General features: G+C 32.8%; 1 protein-coding gene across 2 annotated transcripts in view; it reads right to left on the reverse strand.

The window, feature by feature from the left end:
• LOC145283677 (uncharacterized) overlaps window positions 1-17,403 on the reverse strand; it is a 263,008-nt gene that overhangs the window by 26,990 nt on the left and 218,615 nt on the right. For both annotated transcript variants that reach the window (XM_080132691.1, XM_080132690.1), the window contains 4 exons: window positions 16,508-16,625; window positions 12,179-12,285; window positions 5,207-5,284; window positions 4,062-4,156 (listed from right to left, as the gene is read on the reverse strand). In XM_080132691.1, the coding sequence (XP_079988817.1) occupies window positions 4,062-4,156; window positions 5,207-5,284; window positions 12,179-12,285; window positions 16,508-16,625 (398 nt within the window). The remainder of the gene's footprint in view (window positions 1-4,061; window positions 4,157-5,206; window positions 5,285-12,178; window positions 12,286-16,507; window positions 16,626-17,403) is intronic.

Consider the following 17,403-nt stretch of genomic DNA (forward strand, 5'->3'; position numbering starts at 1 on the left):
CCGTTTTGTTTGGGAATTTGGTCACTGAGCATAAATAACCATATTGGCTAGGGTTTGTGAAGCCATTGAATGGCAGGCAAAGTTGAACTAACTGAAATAAGTCAGATATTTTCAGACTGACAGACAGAGCCATGATTAAATCTTTGTGCAAAAAATTGTGTGGAAGCCAAAAAAACTAGTCCGAAGTAGACCTAGAAGACGATAAGATAACAAGACACCTGCTATGTACAGTGCCATCACTTTTGTGTAAAGAAATAAAACTGTAACTGCTATATTTTGTGATAAAAATTTTTAAAATTTCACAATGAGTTACTAGAAAAACTACAACCACTTGATAAAAATCACAGCAATCATATAGGAGTTCATTTAATCTTAGATACAAGTTTTATCTGAAAACATATTTGCCATTCATAGAAATAGCATTTAGCAGATGAAAAGGAATAGAGTTAGAGGAATTGCAAGAGAAAAAAAAACAATTGAAATCTAGAAAAACAGAAAAGAAAACTAGAAACAAAAACCTCCCCAATTTTTTTTTTTTTATAATGTCTTATTCTGTGTTCAATATTTTGCTTATGTAGTTAAATAACTGTTAGTACATAAATAGTCTGGTTTGTAAGTTGGGTGAAGTACACAAGGTAGATTTGTTTAGTTCAATGACCAAGGAGTAAGAAAAAGAAGAAAAAAGATCTAACACTCGGACCTTGTCACCTTATGATAGCAGAGACGAGGCCATGTATTCTCAGAAGATTTGTGGACGTTATCTTTTTTCAAAAAGAGACAACTTTGTAAAACTACCATACTCATTAACCCTTATACTTGAGTGGCCTCTAGGCCTTAAGTGATGACTCCTTTGTTCATTGTTCATCAGAAAGAACTGAAATGAGGAAATTCTCCAAGTGAAATGGAAACTTTTAGAAAAAAATTGGTTGTGTTTAATGACTTATCAATCTCTAAAGCGGCAGTAACTTTTTTTTTTAACCTACAAGGTGCCTTAAATAAGTTTCCAAACATTTTTTGTATGGGCACTTTTATTGATAGTACACACATAAAACTATAGTCCCCTTCAAAGTAATCTCCTTTGGCTGTAATGCACTTGTTGTACCATGACAACAAATTCTGGTCAGCCCCATGGAAGTCCTGTGTGAAAGTGTCAATGACCCTTGTTATACAACCTCTTTCATCTCCTCAATTGTCCCATAACAGCTTCTAAGCTTTTCCTTGAGCTTAGGGAATAACCAAAAAGTCACAGAAAGCAAGGTCTGAACTATAGGAAGGGCTAGGAACTGTCTTGATGCCCATCTTGGTCAAATAGTCTGTGACAAAGGATGAAGTTGTGAACTAGTGTATTGTCCTGGTAGAAATGCCACTGATCCGATTTGAAGAATACTGGCCTCTTCCGATGGAATCTCTTTCTGAAATGCCTTAAAACTTCAAGTTTGTCCAGTGGGAATCCAGTGCATGTAGATCATGGCCATGCTGTAAAAAAAAAAAGAGGAGGGGAGCATCATAAGTTTCTGGGTGGATTTGCTCTATCTGACCTTTTTGGGTCTGGGAGAGCCAGCATGCTTCTAGTGGGAACTATCTTTTAGTCTCTGAGTCATAGTAGTAGATCCAGCTTTCATCACATCTCACACCAAAGCATCAAGAACTGCGGGATCTGAATTGATCAGCTCAATCATCTCCCTGATTTCATGACATCTTTCTTTCTGATCTTTTCTGAGCACTCTTGGGATAATCTTTGTGCAAATCTTCCATATCTTCAATTTCTTGCAAATAATTGTGTGTACAGTTCCCACACTAACATCAAACTGCACTTATTGTCTATAGACATACTTATTCATGAAATTCTTTATTTGGCCAATCAACTCTGGTGTTCTGTCTTCCTTATTCTTCTTACACTTCTCAGCATCTCTCAGACTCCCTACCTTCCTTGAATCTCTTATACCACTAAAAAACTGATACTCAATTCATGCAAGATGGTTCCAAAGCAGTTTGAAGCATTTCATACATTTCTGTGGCTTTTTTCCCAAGTTTAAAACAGATTTTTATTGCATATCGTTCTTCTAAAATGTCGTCACATCCAGATTGCATTTTTGAAATTCACCAGCTGTGATAATCAGGCTTTAGCAGGGTGTCTTCCAATTCCTGCTGTAGCTGTTCATTTCAATCTGAAATCATAAAAATTGGTCAGTCATCTCATAAGATGTACAGCAATAACATATTGAATTTTCAAGAGTCTATGACAATTTTAAATACTTGTACAAAAAAGTCTGGAAACATATTGAAGGACACCTCGTATTTGATCTAAAAATTACTTTATAGGGGATCCTATTTAGAATATTTTCTCTCCATCCTTTTGTTATTGCCTTTCAAAGTAAAATGTCACTTTCTTAAAGACCTTTTTTTAAAGAAAATGCTGTCAGTTTTTTTAAAAGTTTGATTTCAAACCCAAAATATTGTCAATTTCTTAAAAATGTTTTTTCAGCATAAAATGCTGAAAGTCAGGAAGTCAGTATCTTCGAAAAGGGAAAAAGTAAAAGAGTGGGGCATGATTGTTGTTTTTGGCTTTGTAGAACATGATTAAATTTTGCAAAGAGATTAAAAAAAAATTTTAATGTACGATGCATTTTAGTGAGGAAGCTGATACCATCAGACAGTCTAATCTGGTAGCACCAGGGAATAAAAATAAGGAGTATGTAAAGCGTTAAAATACTGCAAACTATAAAACGCACCCGAAGACCGAAAGACGCAAACATTGCATTTAGAACACAACCAGTACGAGGAAACATTTCCAAAATAATCAATATACAATAAGGAATTGTTATAATGCAAAATAAAATAAAAATCTTAAAATGTCCCCCCACCTCGAACCCATTTAAAAAAATTTATGTAAAAAGTGTTAAATGGTTAATTTTAAATTAAAATGTAAAGTAAAACAAATTGGGAAATTTCGATAAATACTTACTTTACCATATGCTATTAGGATTTTCCCTTATACTGGCTTGTCTTATGTGTCAACCTCAGCATCCCACTCCAGAGCTCTTAAATCAACTGACTATTATTCTTGTGCAGATCTGTTTTGATTAGCAGGCTGCTTGGCATTGCCCGGTTATAAAATATACATACATATTGTATTTTAATTCATGCAGACTTCTTGTTATAGAGCCAATTCTCTAGTGATTATTATCCAGTATAGAGTTATGATTTCAAGTTATAAAAAATATGACTTGGGTACCATCTGCTAGAATCGAAACCAGAACGTTTAGCGCTCCAGCCTTAGTCATTATTTATCTATCCAGTGCCATTATCGACAGATGGATATGAAAGGTTATAAATTAAGCGACTGAGCTACGAATGTTTAATTTTGCGCATGTGCAAAAGTAACAGCAGGAGTAATGTTTCATTTAACTTACCCTGTTTTAATTTTGACCCTTTAGCAGCAATTTTTGCTGACTAAAAAGCAAATCAAAAGTGTGCTACAGATCCAAATACCTTATTTATCAAATTTCAACTCAGTAGACTAAATATTCAGAGAGGAGTTTGGTAGAAATTTTTCACACACACAAAGTTACTTTTATATGTACATATATATATATATATACATAAAAATATTTCTGTATGCTAGAACATTTTCATTTTAAATTCTATGCAATTGTGCATGTATAGTATTATAAATAATGTAGAAACTATGCATAAATAGAATTCAGCATAATAGTGAAATGAAATCAATCTAATAAGAAACCATAAAAAATGAATAAGTAATTAATTAATGCTTGTTTTTCATAGAAATATACAAATTAGATAACCTTCATGTAGTTGCTCGCATATCAATGACTGAATACATTAATAAGTTCATTTTAATAATTTTTAAATAGAAAAAATAGATTTTTAATATCAATGTCAGAGTGAGAAAAAAAAACAAAACTCAACTTTATAATATTGGAGCAGGTCATCTAAATTACAAGTCGAGTAATTTTTTTACAAGGGAGATAACCATTTCAAACACAAATGAAAACAAGATGAAATTTTTAAATTATCTTCCTCAAAAATGATCAACTTACTTTTTGAAAGATGCAGAACTGAGGAAATGTGCGGGAAACATCAAGCTTTATGAGTTCCACACTGGCTTCCTTGTTGGACGGAGGGACAGCAGAATCTGAAAAGAAATCAGAAATTTTAAATCCATTCTTTAATTTTATTAGGAAAAATGTGACTAACAGAATGTTTTTTAGACTTTAGAATTAGAGCAATTTCACTTTGGTTAATTTTAATTTCTGTATTAACTATTATTATGCTAGTACTATATTTTTGCTACTTTAAAACAAATAAAAGAGGTTTTATTTTTGGTACATTTATAAATTAACACGCTCTACGGATCTTCCTTTTTCCCTCTAAGATAAAAAAAAAAATGAGAACCTATTGTTTTTGAGAAGAGATTATTTTATTATATTATTTTAAAATTTAGAGTGTGGGATCGACTTTGTATATAAATTTAATGTAAAATGATTACATATTTCCAGGCTATTCAAGCATTTTAAGACAAATGTTTGACTACTAACCCTAAGTGGCTGCCAGATAGCTTTAGGATTAAGTCAGGAGATAGTAACAGATGTTTTCAAAAATAATTTATTGGAGAAAGAATGTTTTGAAAAATAATATGTCCAACATTAAAAAATCAGGCTTTATGAAAAACACCACTTTCTTGCAGGAATTTAATAACTTCTGGTCTATCTCTCACACGGTCATTAAATGTGAATATGATTACAATAGGAATAAGAAATAATATTAGCTAGAAAAAACTTAATATCAGGTATAAACAATTACTCTGAACATTGATATAACATTGGTAAGAAGAGATAATACAAAACAGAAAATAATCAAAACAAAATTACTCCAGTCAAAAAAGTTTAACAGCATCAGGTTCTTTTCAATTTCTTCCCAGAACTTTTAAAATATCTGATCCATAACATGCATAATTTTGAAGGTTTCAACTTGAAAAATATATGTATTCAAAATAATGGTTGAGTAATAGTTAAAGTATATACTTCAAACCACCCTCATCCTATTTTGAATGAAAAGGATTTGTTTATTTCCTACATTTAACATTTTTTTTTCAATTTTTAAATAAAAATCAAAAATAATTCATCATAGAATTTGTAATTCTTCAGAAAATTTTTATAGGAATTTAATGAAACTCTAAACTTACTTTCTACCAAGCCATGAGATTCTTCACTTAATAATTGGATTCTGTCTTTGGCACGATTCAAACAGATTTCATAAAGTTCTGAAAAACAGCAAAAAGAAATCAAATGTAAAAAAAAAAAATTACAACACTAAAAAATAGAAAACAGAAAGAAAAAAGAAAATATTAATAAAAAGCATATCTTTATTATTAGTAATAAGAATCAGTTAATAACTTTTCAAATAATGTCACGTTTGAACAAACAAATTTTGTTAACGTGTAACATTGTCCAGGAACCAACACACATGTGCAGTTTCAGTCGCAAAGAAACCCAAGACAAAGAGTAGAAACTCCAACTTGCCTTTTCTTTGTAACAATATTTCCTCATTGTTATAGCCGTGACATAACCCACATGATCTCAAGTGTTATCTCATTCCGTGCTCTATGTCTCTTTTTATAGGCTTAATTCTTTTATCGGTGATGTCATTTTGCATGCATTTACATATGCACATCCGCACTATGTTACACCTATTCACATACTGAAAAAAAATTTTTCTCAAAAATTTAAACTCTACTCAGAGTACCCCCCCCACACCCCCCAAAAAAAACAACACAAGTTTACAAGAACACGAACAAACCAATCCAAATAAAATGTTCCCTTCATTTTATCTTTTTTTTTTCTGTCAGAAATTCCTTTTTATTTGTTAATTTTTTTTTTTGTAAAAAGAATTCCAACGTATTTCTCTTAATATTTAAAGACAACATTTTAATATGTTGGAAGGGAAAAAACTCAGTTAACTGTTTCAAATAGCAAGAATGCAGTTTATTTTCAGACATTTTGCTGAATAAGTGCCGAAATACTTCAGTTTCATTGTCTAAAGTAAGTTTTAAATGTCAACAATACATAAAGACAGGCAAATTGAAGCAAGACCAAATTCATGTGACATTGGATAGTCTTTGATACTTGCTGGTATTGCATCCTTAAAATCACCAAACTAAAATAGGACATTTTTATTTTAGCAATAAAGTCAGTTTATTGCTTGTCAACAGTTTTCATAACAGGTGTTATGCTGTTAATTGTATTCCCAGATTAGTCTGTTATATTTTTTTCTGCCATATGAGTTTTTTCATGTATTGTTTTCTCATTTTCTTCCACAACTATCAATTCTTTTACCTTTCATATCGGTCATGTTAATATTTCTCCTTGTACTCAATAGATTTCTACAGCGACTGTTCAAATAGTTTTTTTTTAAAATTTCCTCTCTGAAATTTTTGGACTAAACTAATTAGTATAACCGCTTGCCTAGTCCTACGACTTGTGTCTCTTAATTGCTCAGCTCCAACTACTGAGATTATTCAAGACAACACCAGTTAATCTAACCTTTTCTTTTCATCTATGGCTCCTTTGTCTCTTAACTGTCCAGCCACTTTTGATGAGATTACTCAACAAGTAGCTAATTTTTTTTTTCATTAATCGTTTTGTATGGAAAAAATTATCAGTTTTGGAACAGAACTATAAAAAAAAATTAGAATCATGCCTTATACAAACCAAAGAAGTTAAATAAATAATAAATATAGCTCTGTTTCCGTTATAGCTATGTATAGTTAGTAATGGTAGAAGTTTGCTGAACTTACCTCATACATTCCTAACTCTTGCAATCATACTATAACCTGCTCCAACCTGTGCTCTAATTGTATCCTTAACGTAACAAAACTTCTCCACAATCTCAATAGCTTCGTCATCCAGATATATTTCCTCCACATCTGAGTTCTTATCCATCTCAATTGTTTTACACACAAACTGGTTATCCTTTCTCAGCCTACCAACAATACCACTCATTATCAGCCAAAATGGGAATTTTATGAATAATCTTTAGATTATTATTATATTAAAAATTGTTAAATAAATTATTATTATTATTATTATTATTATTATTATTATAAATTGTCAATCCTCATTTCAAAATAAGATGTATCCATTTTAAATATTTATCATTGTTATAAGGGTCTATTCTGAGAGAATATTGTGCCCTTTGTGAGCACAAGATCTGTCTTGGATCGATTGTTTTCTGACTCTGCGAGGTTGATTTTTAATGTTATTGAGATATATATATTAGTGTTGGGACGATTAATCAGAAAAATCAAAATTTTAGGGATATCAGAATTATAAAAGTTTGGATTTCTGATTCTGAAAATGTTTCTTTTAATTTCATTTTGTTTTATTCTTTGTTTAAAATTTAACTTAGCGTTGCTGGTACTAAAGATAAAATGATAAATATTTATTGTTATTAAACTATCAGTAAAAAAACGTGATGTCTTTGCGTCCATGGCTAAACTGGAAGTGATGTAAGTTTAAGTTGAGGATGAAGGAATTAATGTTTTTTACCAATTTTTTGGTGTTGTCTGAAGGGTCAAACTTCAAAATGATACCGATCTCATGAAAGTTTGTTGCCTCTGTCAACAGTTTTAGGCAGACATACAAACCTACATTTAAACAGACAGGTGAGATTTATATTATAGATGAACATTTTTAACTATTAGGTCATGTGTCAATACATGAACAATTTTAGTATTTGAGGGGCATTAAAACTAATCTTGTCTAGATGTGTCATAGTATTACTTTATTTTTATATATATATTTGGTAAAACTGGTAATTAGTAAAAGCCTGAAGAGAGTGCTCAATACTATTGTAGAGCAAATATGTGTTATTTTTTTATTACCGTTTTATCTGCTTGGTTACATATGTTTCGAATGTTGGACTGTGTTTACGATCTAACAGCCTCGTCAGACCTTACAGGTTTCTGTAAAGTTTGACGAGGCTGTTAGATCATAAACACAGTCCAACATCCGAAACATTATATATATATATATATATATATGTGGATTTTTTTAACAATCAATTTTAATACCTTTTAAATGGTATTTTATTGATAATTGTACCAATATTAACCTCGGTTTAGCTCGATGAGAATTATATATATATATATAATCGTGATTTGATAAATACATTGTAGATTTTTCATTTGTACCATTTTTTGCTATTTATCCACTTGTGTCATTTTACCTGTGCTATTTTTATCATGCCATTTCTTTTGGTGCCATCGTTAACAAATTCTTTGTTATGATATAGCTAGATATAATTTTTTTTTCTTACATTTTGAGTTTTTGTATATCGCATTTAAACCAATATCACTTTTTATTCACAAGCGTGTGCTTATGGGTTGATTGTAATAGTTCTTGTTATAAGTTGTGTAAAAAACTTATCTTGGAAAAATATTCAGAGTAGTTGTGCTGAAATAAATTATGACAGAAACATACAACAGGACACTGAGGCATTATATGCATGCATTTTTAATCAAATGAGATCTTACAGATCTTTTTGTGTGTATAATTTTTATTTTTCTTATCTATTTTACTAGCCCGGGTGCCCGGCGTTGCCCAGGTGTTTGAAGGTATGTGTTGAGCAAAAAAAAAAAAAAAGTGGTAGTAGGCAGGCAAGCTTGAACCCGTGACGGAAAGGTGGAAAAGAAAGTGAAAGAAAATCTGATGTCTATCCAACCGATACGATGACTTGCAAAAATACCTTGCAAAAAATCGACCCCTCCTTGGAGAAAACTGCCCAGTTGAGGGTGAAGGAATTAATGTTTTTGGCCAATTTTTCAATCTTTGTTGTCAGAGACGTCGAGCTTCAGAATGATATTGACCTCGCGAAAATCTATCACCTCTGTCGAAAGTTTTAGGCATACATACATACAGGTGAGATTTATATTATAGACTAGCCTGGATGCCCAGCATTGCCCAGGTGTTTGGAGGTGTGTGTTGAGCAAAAAAAAAAAAAAAAAAAAAAAAAAAAAAGTTGTAGGCAGACATGCTCGAACCTGTGACGCGAATGCGAAAAAGAAAATGGAGGAGTGTGTAAGCAAAAAAAAAAAAAAAAAAAAAAAAAAAAAAAAAAAAAAAAAAAAAAAAAATAGAAGTAAGCTGGCTCGAACCCATAACGCATCAGAGGAAAAAGAGGTGAAAAAGACAAACTGTCTTACTGATGTGCCTATCGTTGTTGTAACATCAAAGGCGGTCGAAATACTGCCTTTTAAGCGACGTCGTGAATGTGAGGATTGAATGACTTGCAAAATGTCGGCTAAAAAAAAAAAAAATCGACCCTCCCTGTAGAAAAGTGCCCAGTTGAAGGTGAAGGAATTAATGTTTTTGGCCAATTTGATATTTGTCATCCGAAGGGTCGTGCTTAAAAATGATACCAATCTCGTGAAAATCCGTCGCCTTTGTCGAAAGTTTTTTCAAGACATACATACATTTAAACAGATAGGTGAGATTTATATTATAGAAGATTCAGTCCTGAATTACTTTTGCAATAGTCATTGAAGTTCACAAGCTTATTTTCATGGGTCCTGTCATGTTAGTCTGCTATGAGACACGGATTTGGGGTATCTTTTTTAGTGATAAACGATGACAATAAACTTAAATACTCTGTTGATTTAAAAATAATTATAGTTCAAATTTATTTAATGTTACTTTTGTGACATAGTGTGGATGCAAAGGCATAGTTAGAAAAAAAAAAAAAAACTGACTTTTTATTTCTATAAAAAGTAGCAACAATTTTTCTGGGTTGTTTACAACTGACTATACATCCGGCATTGTGAGAACATTGTGAAAGTGTTGTTGGATATAATGAGTGCAAATGAGATCTTTTTTGTTTTTACCTTTTTTTTTTTTTTTTTAAAGAATAAAAAAAAGACGTCAAATTCTTAGCAAAAGTGACTTTTTTTTTTTTTTTACATAGGCATCATCACTTATCAAGGCCCAGAGGCCACTCGAAGATAAGGTTTAAAGTGTGTACAGTAGTCAACTGACTAATATAGCAATCGATAGTAATGGAAATTTGGTAAATTTGTTAACTTGAGTGGAACGGCTCGTCAAAAACTTGTTTACGTTGAACTTGAAGACAACCATACTGTCAGCTGGAAAGCAGGAAAACGGAAGACAGTTCCACAGGTGTGCAGTTCTAAGAAAGATGCTTTGTTCATGGAATCTACGTTTAGGTTTAGGCACAGATAAAGAGTGGGGGGGGGAATTATTGATAGTGTTTTCAGCTAGACGAGTGTTTCTTGTGAAAGTCTGGTGAGAGAGGACCATAGACTGAAGCTCAGTCAAGCACTTGCCATGAAAATAACGATAAAGCAAAGACAAACTCGCAACATCTCTTCTGTGAGAAAGAGGTTGTAGGCAAGAGGAAAGGACATCTACGAGGCTATGAAGTCTATTTTGAACTCTATCAAGGCAGGACAAGTCCTTTCTAGCAGCTCCTGCCCAGATGTGGCAACAGTACTCCATCCTTGGACGTACCTGGCTCTTATATAGATAGAGAATTGCATCTGCAGTGAGATATCTACTGAATCAATAGAAGGATCCGACCATTTTTCCAGCAGCATTGGCAACGGATTTGATGCATGTGTTCTATTTCAGATCAGGAGTAAAGGTCAAACCCAGAAGCGTGTCAAAACATGAGGCCTTCCCAAGATGAGAGCCATTTATTTCAATTGATGCCAGATGGGGATCAGAGCATTGATGATGTAAAGCTAAAAGTTTGGTTTTAGATGCATTAAAAGTAACCAACCACTTCTTTCCCCATTTGTACCACATGCTCAAGATCAGAGGAGAGAGAATCAGAGAGAACTTGGTCGTTTACGGTCTTACATGTGCTATCATAGATGGTAGTGTCATCAGTATAAATGTCTACGAATGATCTAAGGATGTGATTTGGAAGATCATTAATGTAGATCAGGAAGAGAGTTGGGCCCAGGATGGACCCCTGAGAGACTCCAGCATTAATACTGTGAGCTTCTGATTTCTGCCCATCAACTACTACTCTTATGAACTCATCAGAGAGAAATGATTTAATAATTGAGAAGACATTTCCAGTTATACCATAGCTGGAGATCTTGTAAAGTAAACCTTTATGCCATACCCTATCAACGGCCTTTGATATGCCAAGAGCAATTGCTCTAGAAAAGTTGCCTCCATCGAGAGATTTGTAAATAATTGTTTTTTTTTTATTTGTAAGTTTTGAACCGTGTCTGGTGCTTTATTCTTTGGTATTTTGTTATTTGGATTTTTATAAATCTAATACCGAACACAGAAGTATTAATATTTAAAGTCATCTTTAATTTTAAAACTAATGGCAAGCGAGATTGCTCAGCACTCAAGTAAGACACGTGATGTTAACGGAATATTATCCATTGGTCCTGAAACTTTAGCTCTTTATGATAGACATAGCGGTTGCATTACTGCTGTGGTAGAAAGATGAGTGCCAACTAAAATTCCAAATTTTAATCTCTTAAACTATATCACTCCTCCTCTTCAACAGGCTTATTTTTGTAAGAAATAGAGGATGTGGATTACGATAAATTTGTAGACAGTTCAAAAGTTGTTGACAGAATTCCGACAATGAATTAAATTTCCCGGGTATGGAGCATAACCTAGCCATCAAAAGTTAATGACTGGACTTTTGATGGGTTAGTTTATGAACAAAGAAATTTAGAAAATAGCAGAAACAGATTAGCAAGTGAATAAAAAGAATGCTCATAGGACTGCCGAAGATAAATGATAAAAGTTAACCCTAGTATTGCATAGTAGTACTGGAATGTAAAAAAAAAAGGGGGTGGTGGAAAATGCAATAATTCTTGCGTAATATGTTGATATCTGATTATGTCGGGGGCAAAGAAAATGCTGCTGACTCTTTGGGTTAGGTGTCAACTGTAATTGTCTGATATAGTTTTGCTAAAAGGGGGGGTTGAGCAGTTAAGAGACAAAATGGGCTGTAATTGTGTCGAGTAATCTCATCAAAAGTGGCTGGACAGTTAAGAGACAAAGTAGCCGTAGACGAAAACAAAAGGTTAGATTAACTGGTGTTGTCTTATTAAATAAAACAAAAAAAAAAAACAAAAAAAAACCCCAGGTAAATTTAAACATGTTTTTACCTGAGGTAATATTTAATTCATTTCCAATTGCTAATTTCCATACACGACCACGTACACTGGGAGGCAAGCCATTCCACCATAAATCACGGGCTCGTTTTGTTTGTTTCCTGAAAAGAAAAAAAAAACAGCATATTTTAGTTACAAACAATTTGTGAAATATTCAATTTGATATTCTCATCTTTCTTTCTTAAAAAGCTTATGCTTTTTAAAAAAGAAAGATGAGAATATCAAATTGAATATTTGGTTTTAAATAAACAGAAGTTAGATAAGTGGAGAAAAATAAGGCATAAGGGTCTACTTCACAAGATTTCCAGCTACGGTATAACTGGAAATGTTTTCTCAATCATTAAATCATTTCTCTCCGATAGGCTCATAAGAGTAGTGGTAGATGGACAAAAATCGGAGGCCTGCAATATAAATGCTGGAGTCCCTCAGGGGTCAATACTGGGCCCAACTCTCTTCCTGATCTACATCAATGACCTCCCTAAACACATACTTAAATCATTCGTTGACATCTATGCTGATGACACGACCATCTACGGCAACACATCAAAGGCTGTAAATGACAAAGTTCTCTCTGATTCTCTCTCCTCTGATCTCGAGCGCGTGGTTCAGTGGAGGAAGACGTGGCTGGTTACCTTTAATGCATCCAAAACCAAACTCCTATCCTTACATCATCAACGCTCTGATCCCCATCTGGCATCAATTGTGATGGATGACTCTCGTCTGGGTGAGGCCCCGTGTTTTGACAAGCTTCTGGGTTTGACCTTTACTCCTGATCTGAAATGGAACATGTACATCAAGTCTGTTGCCAAGGTCGCTGGAAAGATGGTGGGATCCTTCTACCTCTCCAGAAGATATCTCACTACTGATGCAGTTCTCTATCTATATAAAAGCCAAGTACGTCCAAGGATGGAATACTGTTGCCATATCTGGGCAGGAGCTGCTAAAAACAGCCTATCCTGCCTTGACAGAGTACAAAATAGACTTCGTGGCTTAGTGGGGGATGCCCTTTTCTCTACCCTGCAACCTCTCTCCCACAGAAGAGACGTTGTGAGCCTATCCTTGTTTTATCGTTATTTCCATGGCAGATGCTCGTCTGAACTCCAATCTCTGGTCCCCTCTCGCCAATCTTTCACGAAAAACACCCGTCTAGCTGAATCCACTGTGAAAAATTTCCCCCACTCTATATCTGTGCCTAAATCAAAACGCGGATTCCATGAACAAAGCTTCTTTCTTAGAACTGCATGCCTGTGGAACTCTGTTCCGTCTGCCTGCTTCCCACCGGACTACAACTTGGATGTCTTCAAGTCCAATGTTAACAAATTCCTAATGAACCACCCCCTTAAGTAAACACTTCATCAAATATCCACACTAACGTAATGTACTTGCAATAACCCTTATCCCTGAGTGGCTTCCGGGCCTTGATAAGTGGTGATCACTGTGTAAAAAAAAAAAAAAAAAAAAAAATTCACTAATTTTGCTCAAAGGAGAGAACTGTGAGTGAGAGAGATCTGTACCTCTCTAGGTAAGAAAATATTTACATTATAAAGTACTAAACGTTTTAGTTAAAAACGGGCAAAAGTTATAGCTGTTAACTTAGCACAAGTACTTTATGTAAAATTGATGGTTTAATATGGTTACATTTGTACTCATTTTTGCATTAAATATTCATTGCTATTAATCCCTATTCAAACACCATAATACTTAGTTCTTTGCACTATTATAGCAAAGCTTCATACAAAATTTCAGCTAGATGGGCTCAGTAGTTTCCAAGACAACTTCTAGAGTAAGTTTGATATTGTGATGACTAATCCTAACTATGCATCAAACTGATACCATAATACTTAGTTTGCTACACCTTATTATCACAACGGTCCATACAAAATTTCAGCCAGATTGGCTCAGTAATTTTAAGAAGTGGAATAGACAAACAAACAGAAAATATATATATATATATATATATATATATATATGCGCATGTGTGTGTGTACATATACTAATGGTATTCACCTGGCATTATCAGTTAGAAAAAGTCTAAATGGCTAAATGCAAAATTAAAATATTATCAAAATTAACCACTGCTATTTAAATTAACAATACAGTCTTTTGAAATACTGTATATATAGTTAAGACCAAGGTCCAAACAAATCTATTTGTATGCCTTGCATAACTATGTTTTTAAAGAGTCTATAATAAATTAATGTTTGGTGTTATATATATAACATTTAAATAAGACTGGGTACAGTGCCATTATTAACTGTTGAGTTTTTTTTATTTTTTTTTTTATAGTTTAACCATATATTATTAAAGAAAAATTTGACAATGAAAGGAAACTGAAATACACTTCTAAAATATTTTGTTTTCTATTTTTCTCTCCTTAGCTTTAATTCAATGTTTAAAAGACATAAATTAGACAAAATGGGGTAAATAAGCGGTGGGGTAGAAAAAAAACAAACTATTAAGACATATTTTGGATGACACTTTTAGCATATAGATACAAAGTGCGACTAGAGATTATACAAAATACAGATAGTTACAAGTATTTCTTAAAATATTGATTATTTTTATGTTTAATGATATAATTTGTAGTACATATGTTGGCAAATAAATTTCAAACACTAAAATCTCAATTCTCTATTCCGGATAAGATTTCTACAAGTTTTTGATATTTATTGCATTTTGGCAGTGTCAAGAGATTATTTTCAAGTGGTAGAATTTAGCAAAATGGCTTGCAGAACTAACAATGGATGAAAAAAAAAATATATATAATTCAAGAAATTGACAAAGGAAAGCTGTCTCTACAAATTTCGAAAGATTTAAATAGGGATCACCGAACAATCAAGAAAATTTGTCAAATGAAAATTAAACTAAGAAAGAAAAAAAAAGAACAGACTGAATACAGGAAATTAAGTAAGCGTGATCTGTCTTGTATGCGTAGAGAAGTAATAAGGAACTGAAATGCATCAAGTGCTTTTATATTTGAGGCAGCTGGTCTCGGATTTACCACTTTTTTCTCTGAAAAGCATATTATTTGAATGTTTTTTATCTTCCAGTAAGATGCTGAGGTTAGACATTTCATGAATGACTTTCAATTTCTTTCTGTTGCCATTTCATTTGTGCTGCTGCTAGGGTCAGGTTGTCATCAACTAATCCCTTTTATGACTTGAGTGACTTACCACTTGGGCCATCAACATCCATGTAGAACACACTTTGAAGCATTTTGAAGGACTAATGGTGGGTAATATGGCTGGATCAATTAAGATGCCATGAGCATTTTCTAATTTGATTTTTCTTCTAGAATGGGAGAGGGTGTTGTGTTTGGATAATTGTCAACATAGGAATTTGAAAATTTAAAATTAAAATAGCCTGATATTTTGGCATTAACAATTAACAAAAGGTTTCGTAAAAATTCATAAAGATTTATTCTTGTAATGGAAATCTAGTAGACATCATTTGGTACTAATGTGAAGAATATTTCCATAATTTTATTTTTTGATTCTAATCCATAAAATCTGATGACATATCCAATTTTACAGATTGGAATCGGAAAATGTAATCAAAGAAATATTCTTGACAATCAGATTAATAATACCTGGCACCAGATCAAATTCAATGCCAAATAGTTGGATGTTTGCTTAACTTTAGCTAGGAGAGAGAGAGAGAGAGAAAGAATAAACAAAGCCATCATTTATCATTGCTCCATCTAGGCTGATGCACCAAGCACTAGTGTTTCTTGGACAAGGTAGAAAAAAAAAAAAAATGTCTATACACTGTCTACCAGTCTCCAGCTCGTGTCCCATCACCATAATATTGCATCCCTGTGCTTGTTTTACAACTACTTTCAAAGATTAAACTTACTTGCTGCAGTTATATCACGTCAATGTAAATCTCCAACAAATAGTACCCCCCCCCCCTCCTCCAATATAACTATCATTAGACACTGGAAAATTTTCTACTTTGGTATCTTCTTTCCTGATACTGCTAACCTTTGGATTACCTCCATACTCCCTATTTTCCGCTCAGACTGTACCAACACCCAAACATTTAAATATAATGTGGACAAACACCTTGTTGCACGACTCCCCACTTGAGATATACTCTATAAATCTATAGCCCCTTACATCTCTATGATTTGTTTGGAATGATTAGAAAGTAATCACTTAAAAAAGAGAATGAGGGAAGAAGAGGCAGGGAGGAGAGAAGGAGGTATAAAAAAAAAAAAAAAAAAAGGAGATAAAAGAGTGAGAGAAGGGAATGGGTATAAAGAGAGAGGAGGAGAGACCATTAATAGTAGAGGGTGGTGATTTCAGAAGAGTTTCTACTTACGTGACTTCCCAATTGGGAAGAACTTCACTGTTCCAGGTTTTGGCTGCCGCCATCAACTGCTCTTCATGTTTCAGCTGTTGTTGGAGATGTTTCTTTTTTTGACGGATATCTTTTTGCTCTAAAATAAATTAACAAAACTTGACTTAATTTTTACTTATAAACATCTTTTTGAAAATATCAGGTTCAAATTAAGTCTTCAAAATTAAAAGATAATAGATAAAAAAAAAAGAGAATACCCAGAAAAGCACCCATAAGTGATGCTACGTGACTGATCGTGTGCTTAGTACTGGGGCTTTACGTTGCAAGTGAAACAATCACATTTGTGAGTGATTTTTTCAAATGGTGACTAGAAATAATAAAACGCTTATCTTTTGGCAATTGTGTTTTTTTTCATTGACAATCTTCTAAAGGTCATTACTGAGTGAAAAATGTCTTTTCAACCTTTATTTAAAATTTTTTTTTTATTTCAATAAAACCAACACAGTCAAATTATTTAAATAATAAAAGGTTTAATAGAACATTATACTCTTTTCTAACAAAGGCTATTTAAAAAAAAAAAAAAAAAATATCTGAAGAAATTCGAATGCTTATATCTTCAAGTCGCAACATAAAATTCAGTGGATATTTAGAATTATGCTTATTTAAAAATAAAAATACAGAAAACTCTTTATGATATACGTATTGATCACAAAATGAAAAATGCTATATTTAAAAAATAATGTAGTTTTGGCTAATAACTTTTCAATTTGGCTAGTAAGCAAAAATATTTAGTTGTTAAAGGTGAATTAAAAATAAATTTGTCCATTGAGCCTTGAGGACTAACATTCTTTATTGCAACGTTCCAAAACCAACGTTTTTTTTCTTCAAAACAAAAATATTTCATTTATTAGAATACC

Source organism: Euprymna scolopes, chromosome 8 (genome assembly GCF_053919585.1).
Source record: "Euprymna scolopes isolate OS-2025 chromosome 8, ASM5391958v1, whole genome shotgun sequence".
Taxonomy (NCBI): Eukaryota; Metazoa; Mollusca; class Cephalopoda; order Sepiida; family Sepiolidae; genus Euprymna; species Euprymna scolopes.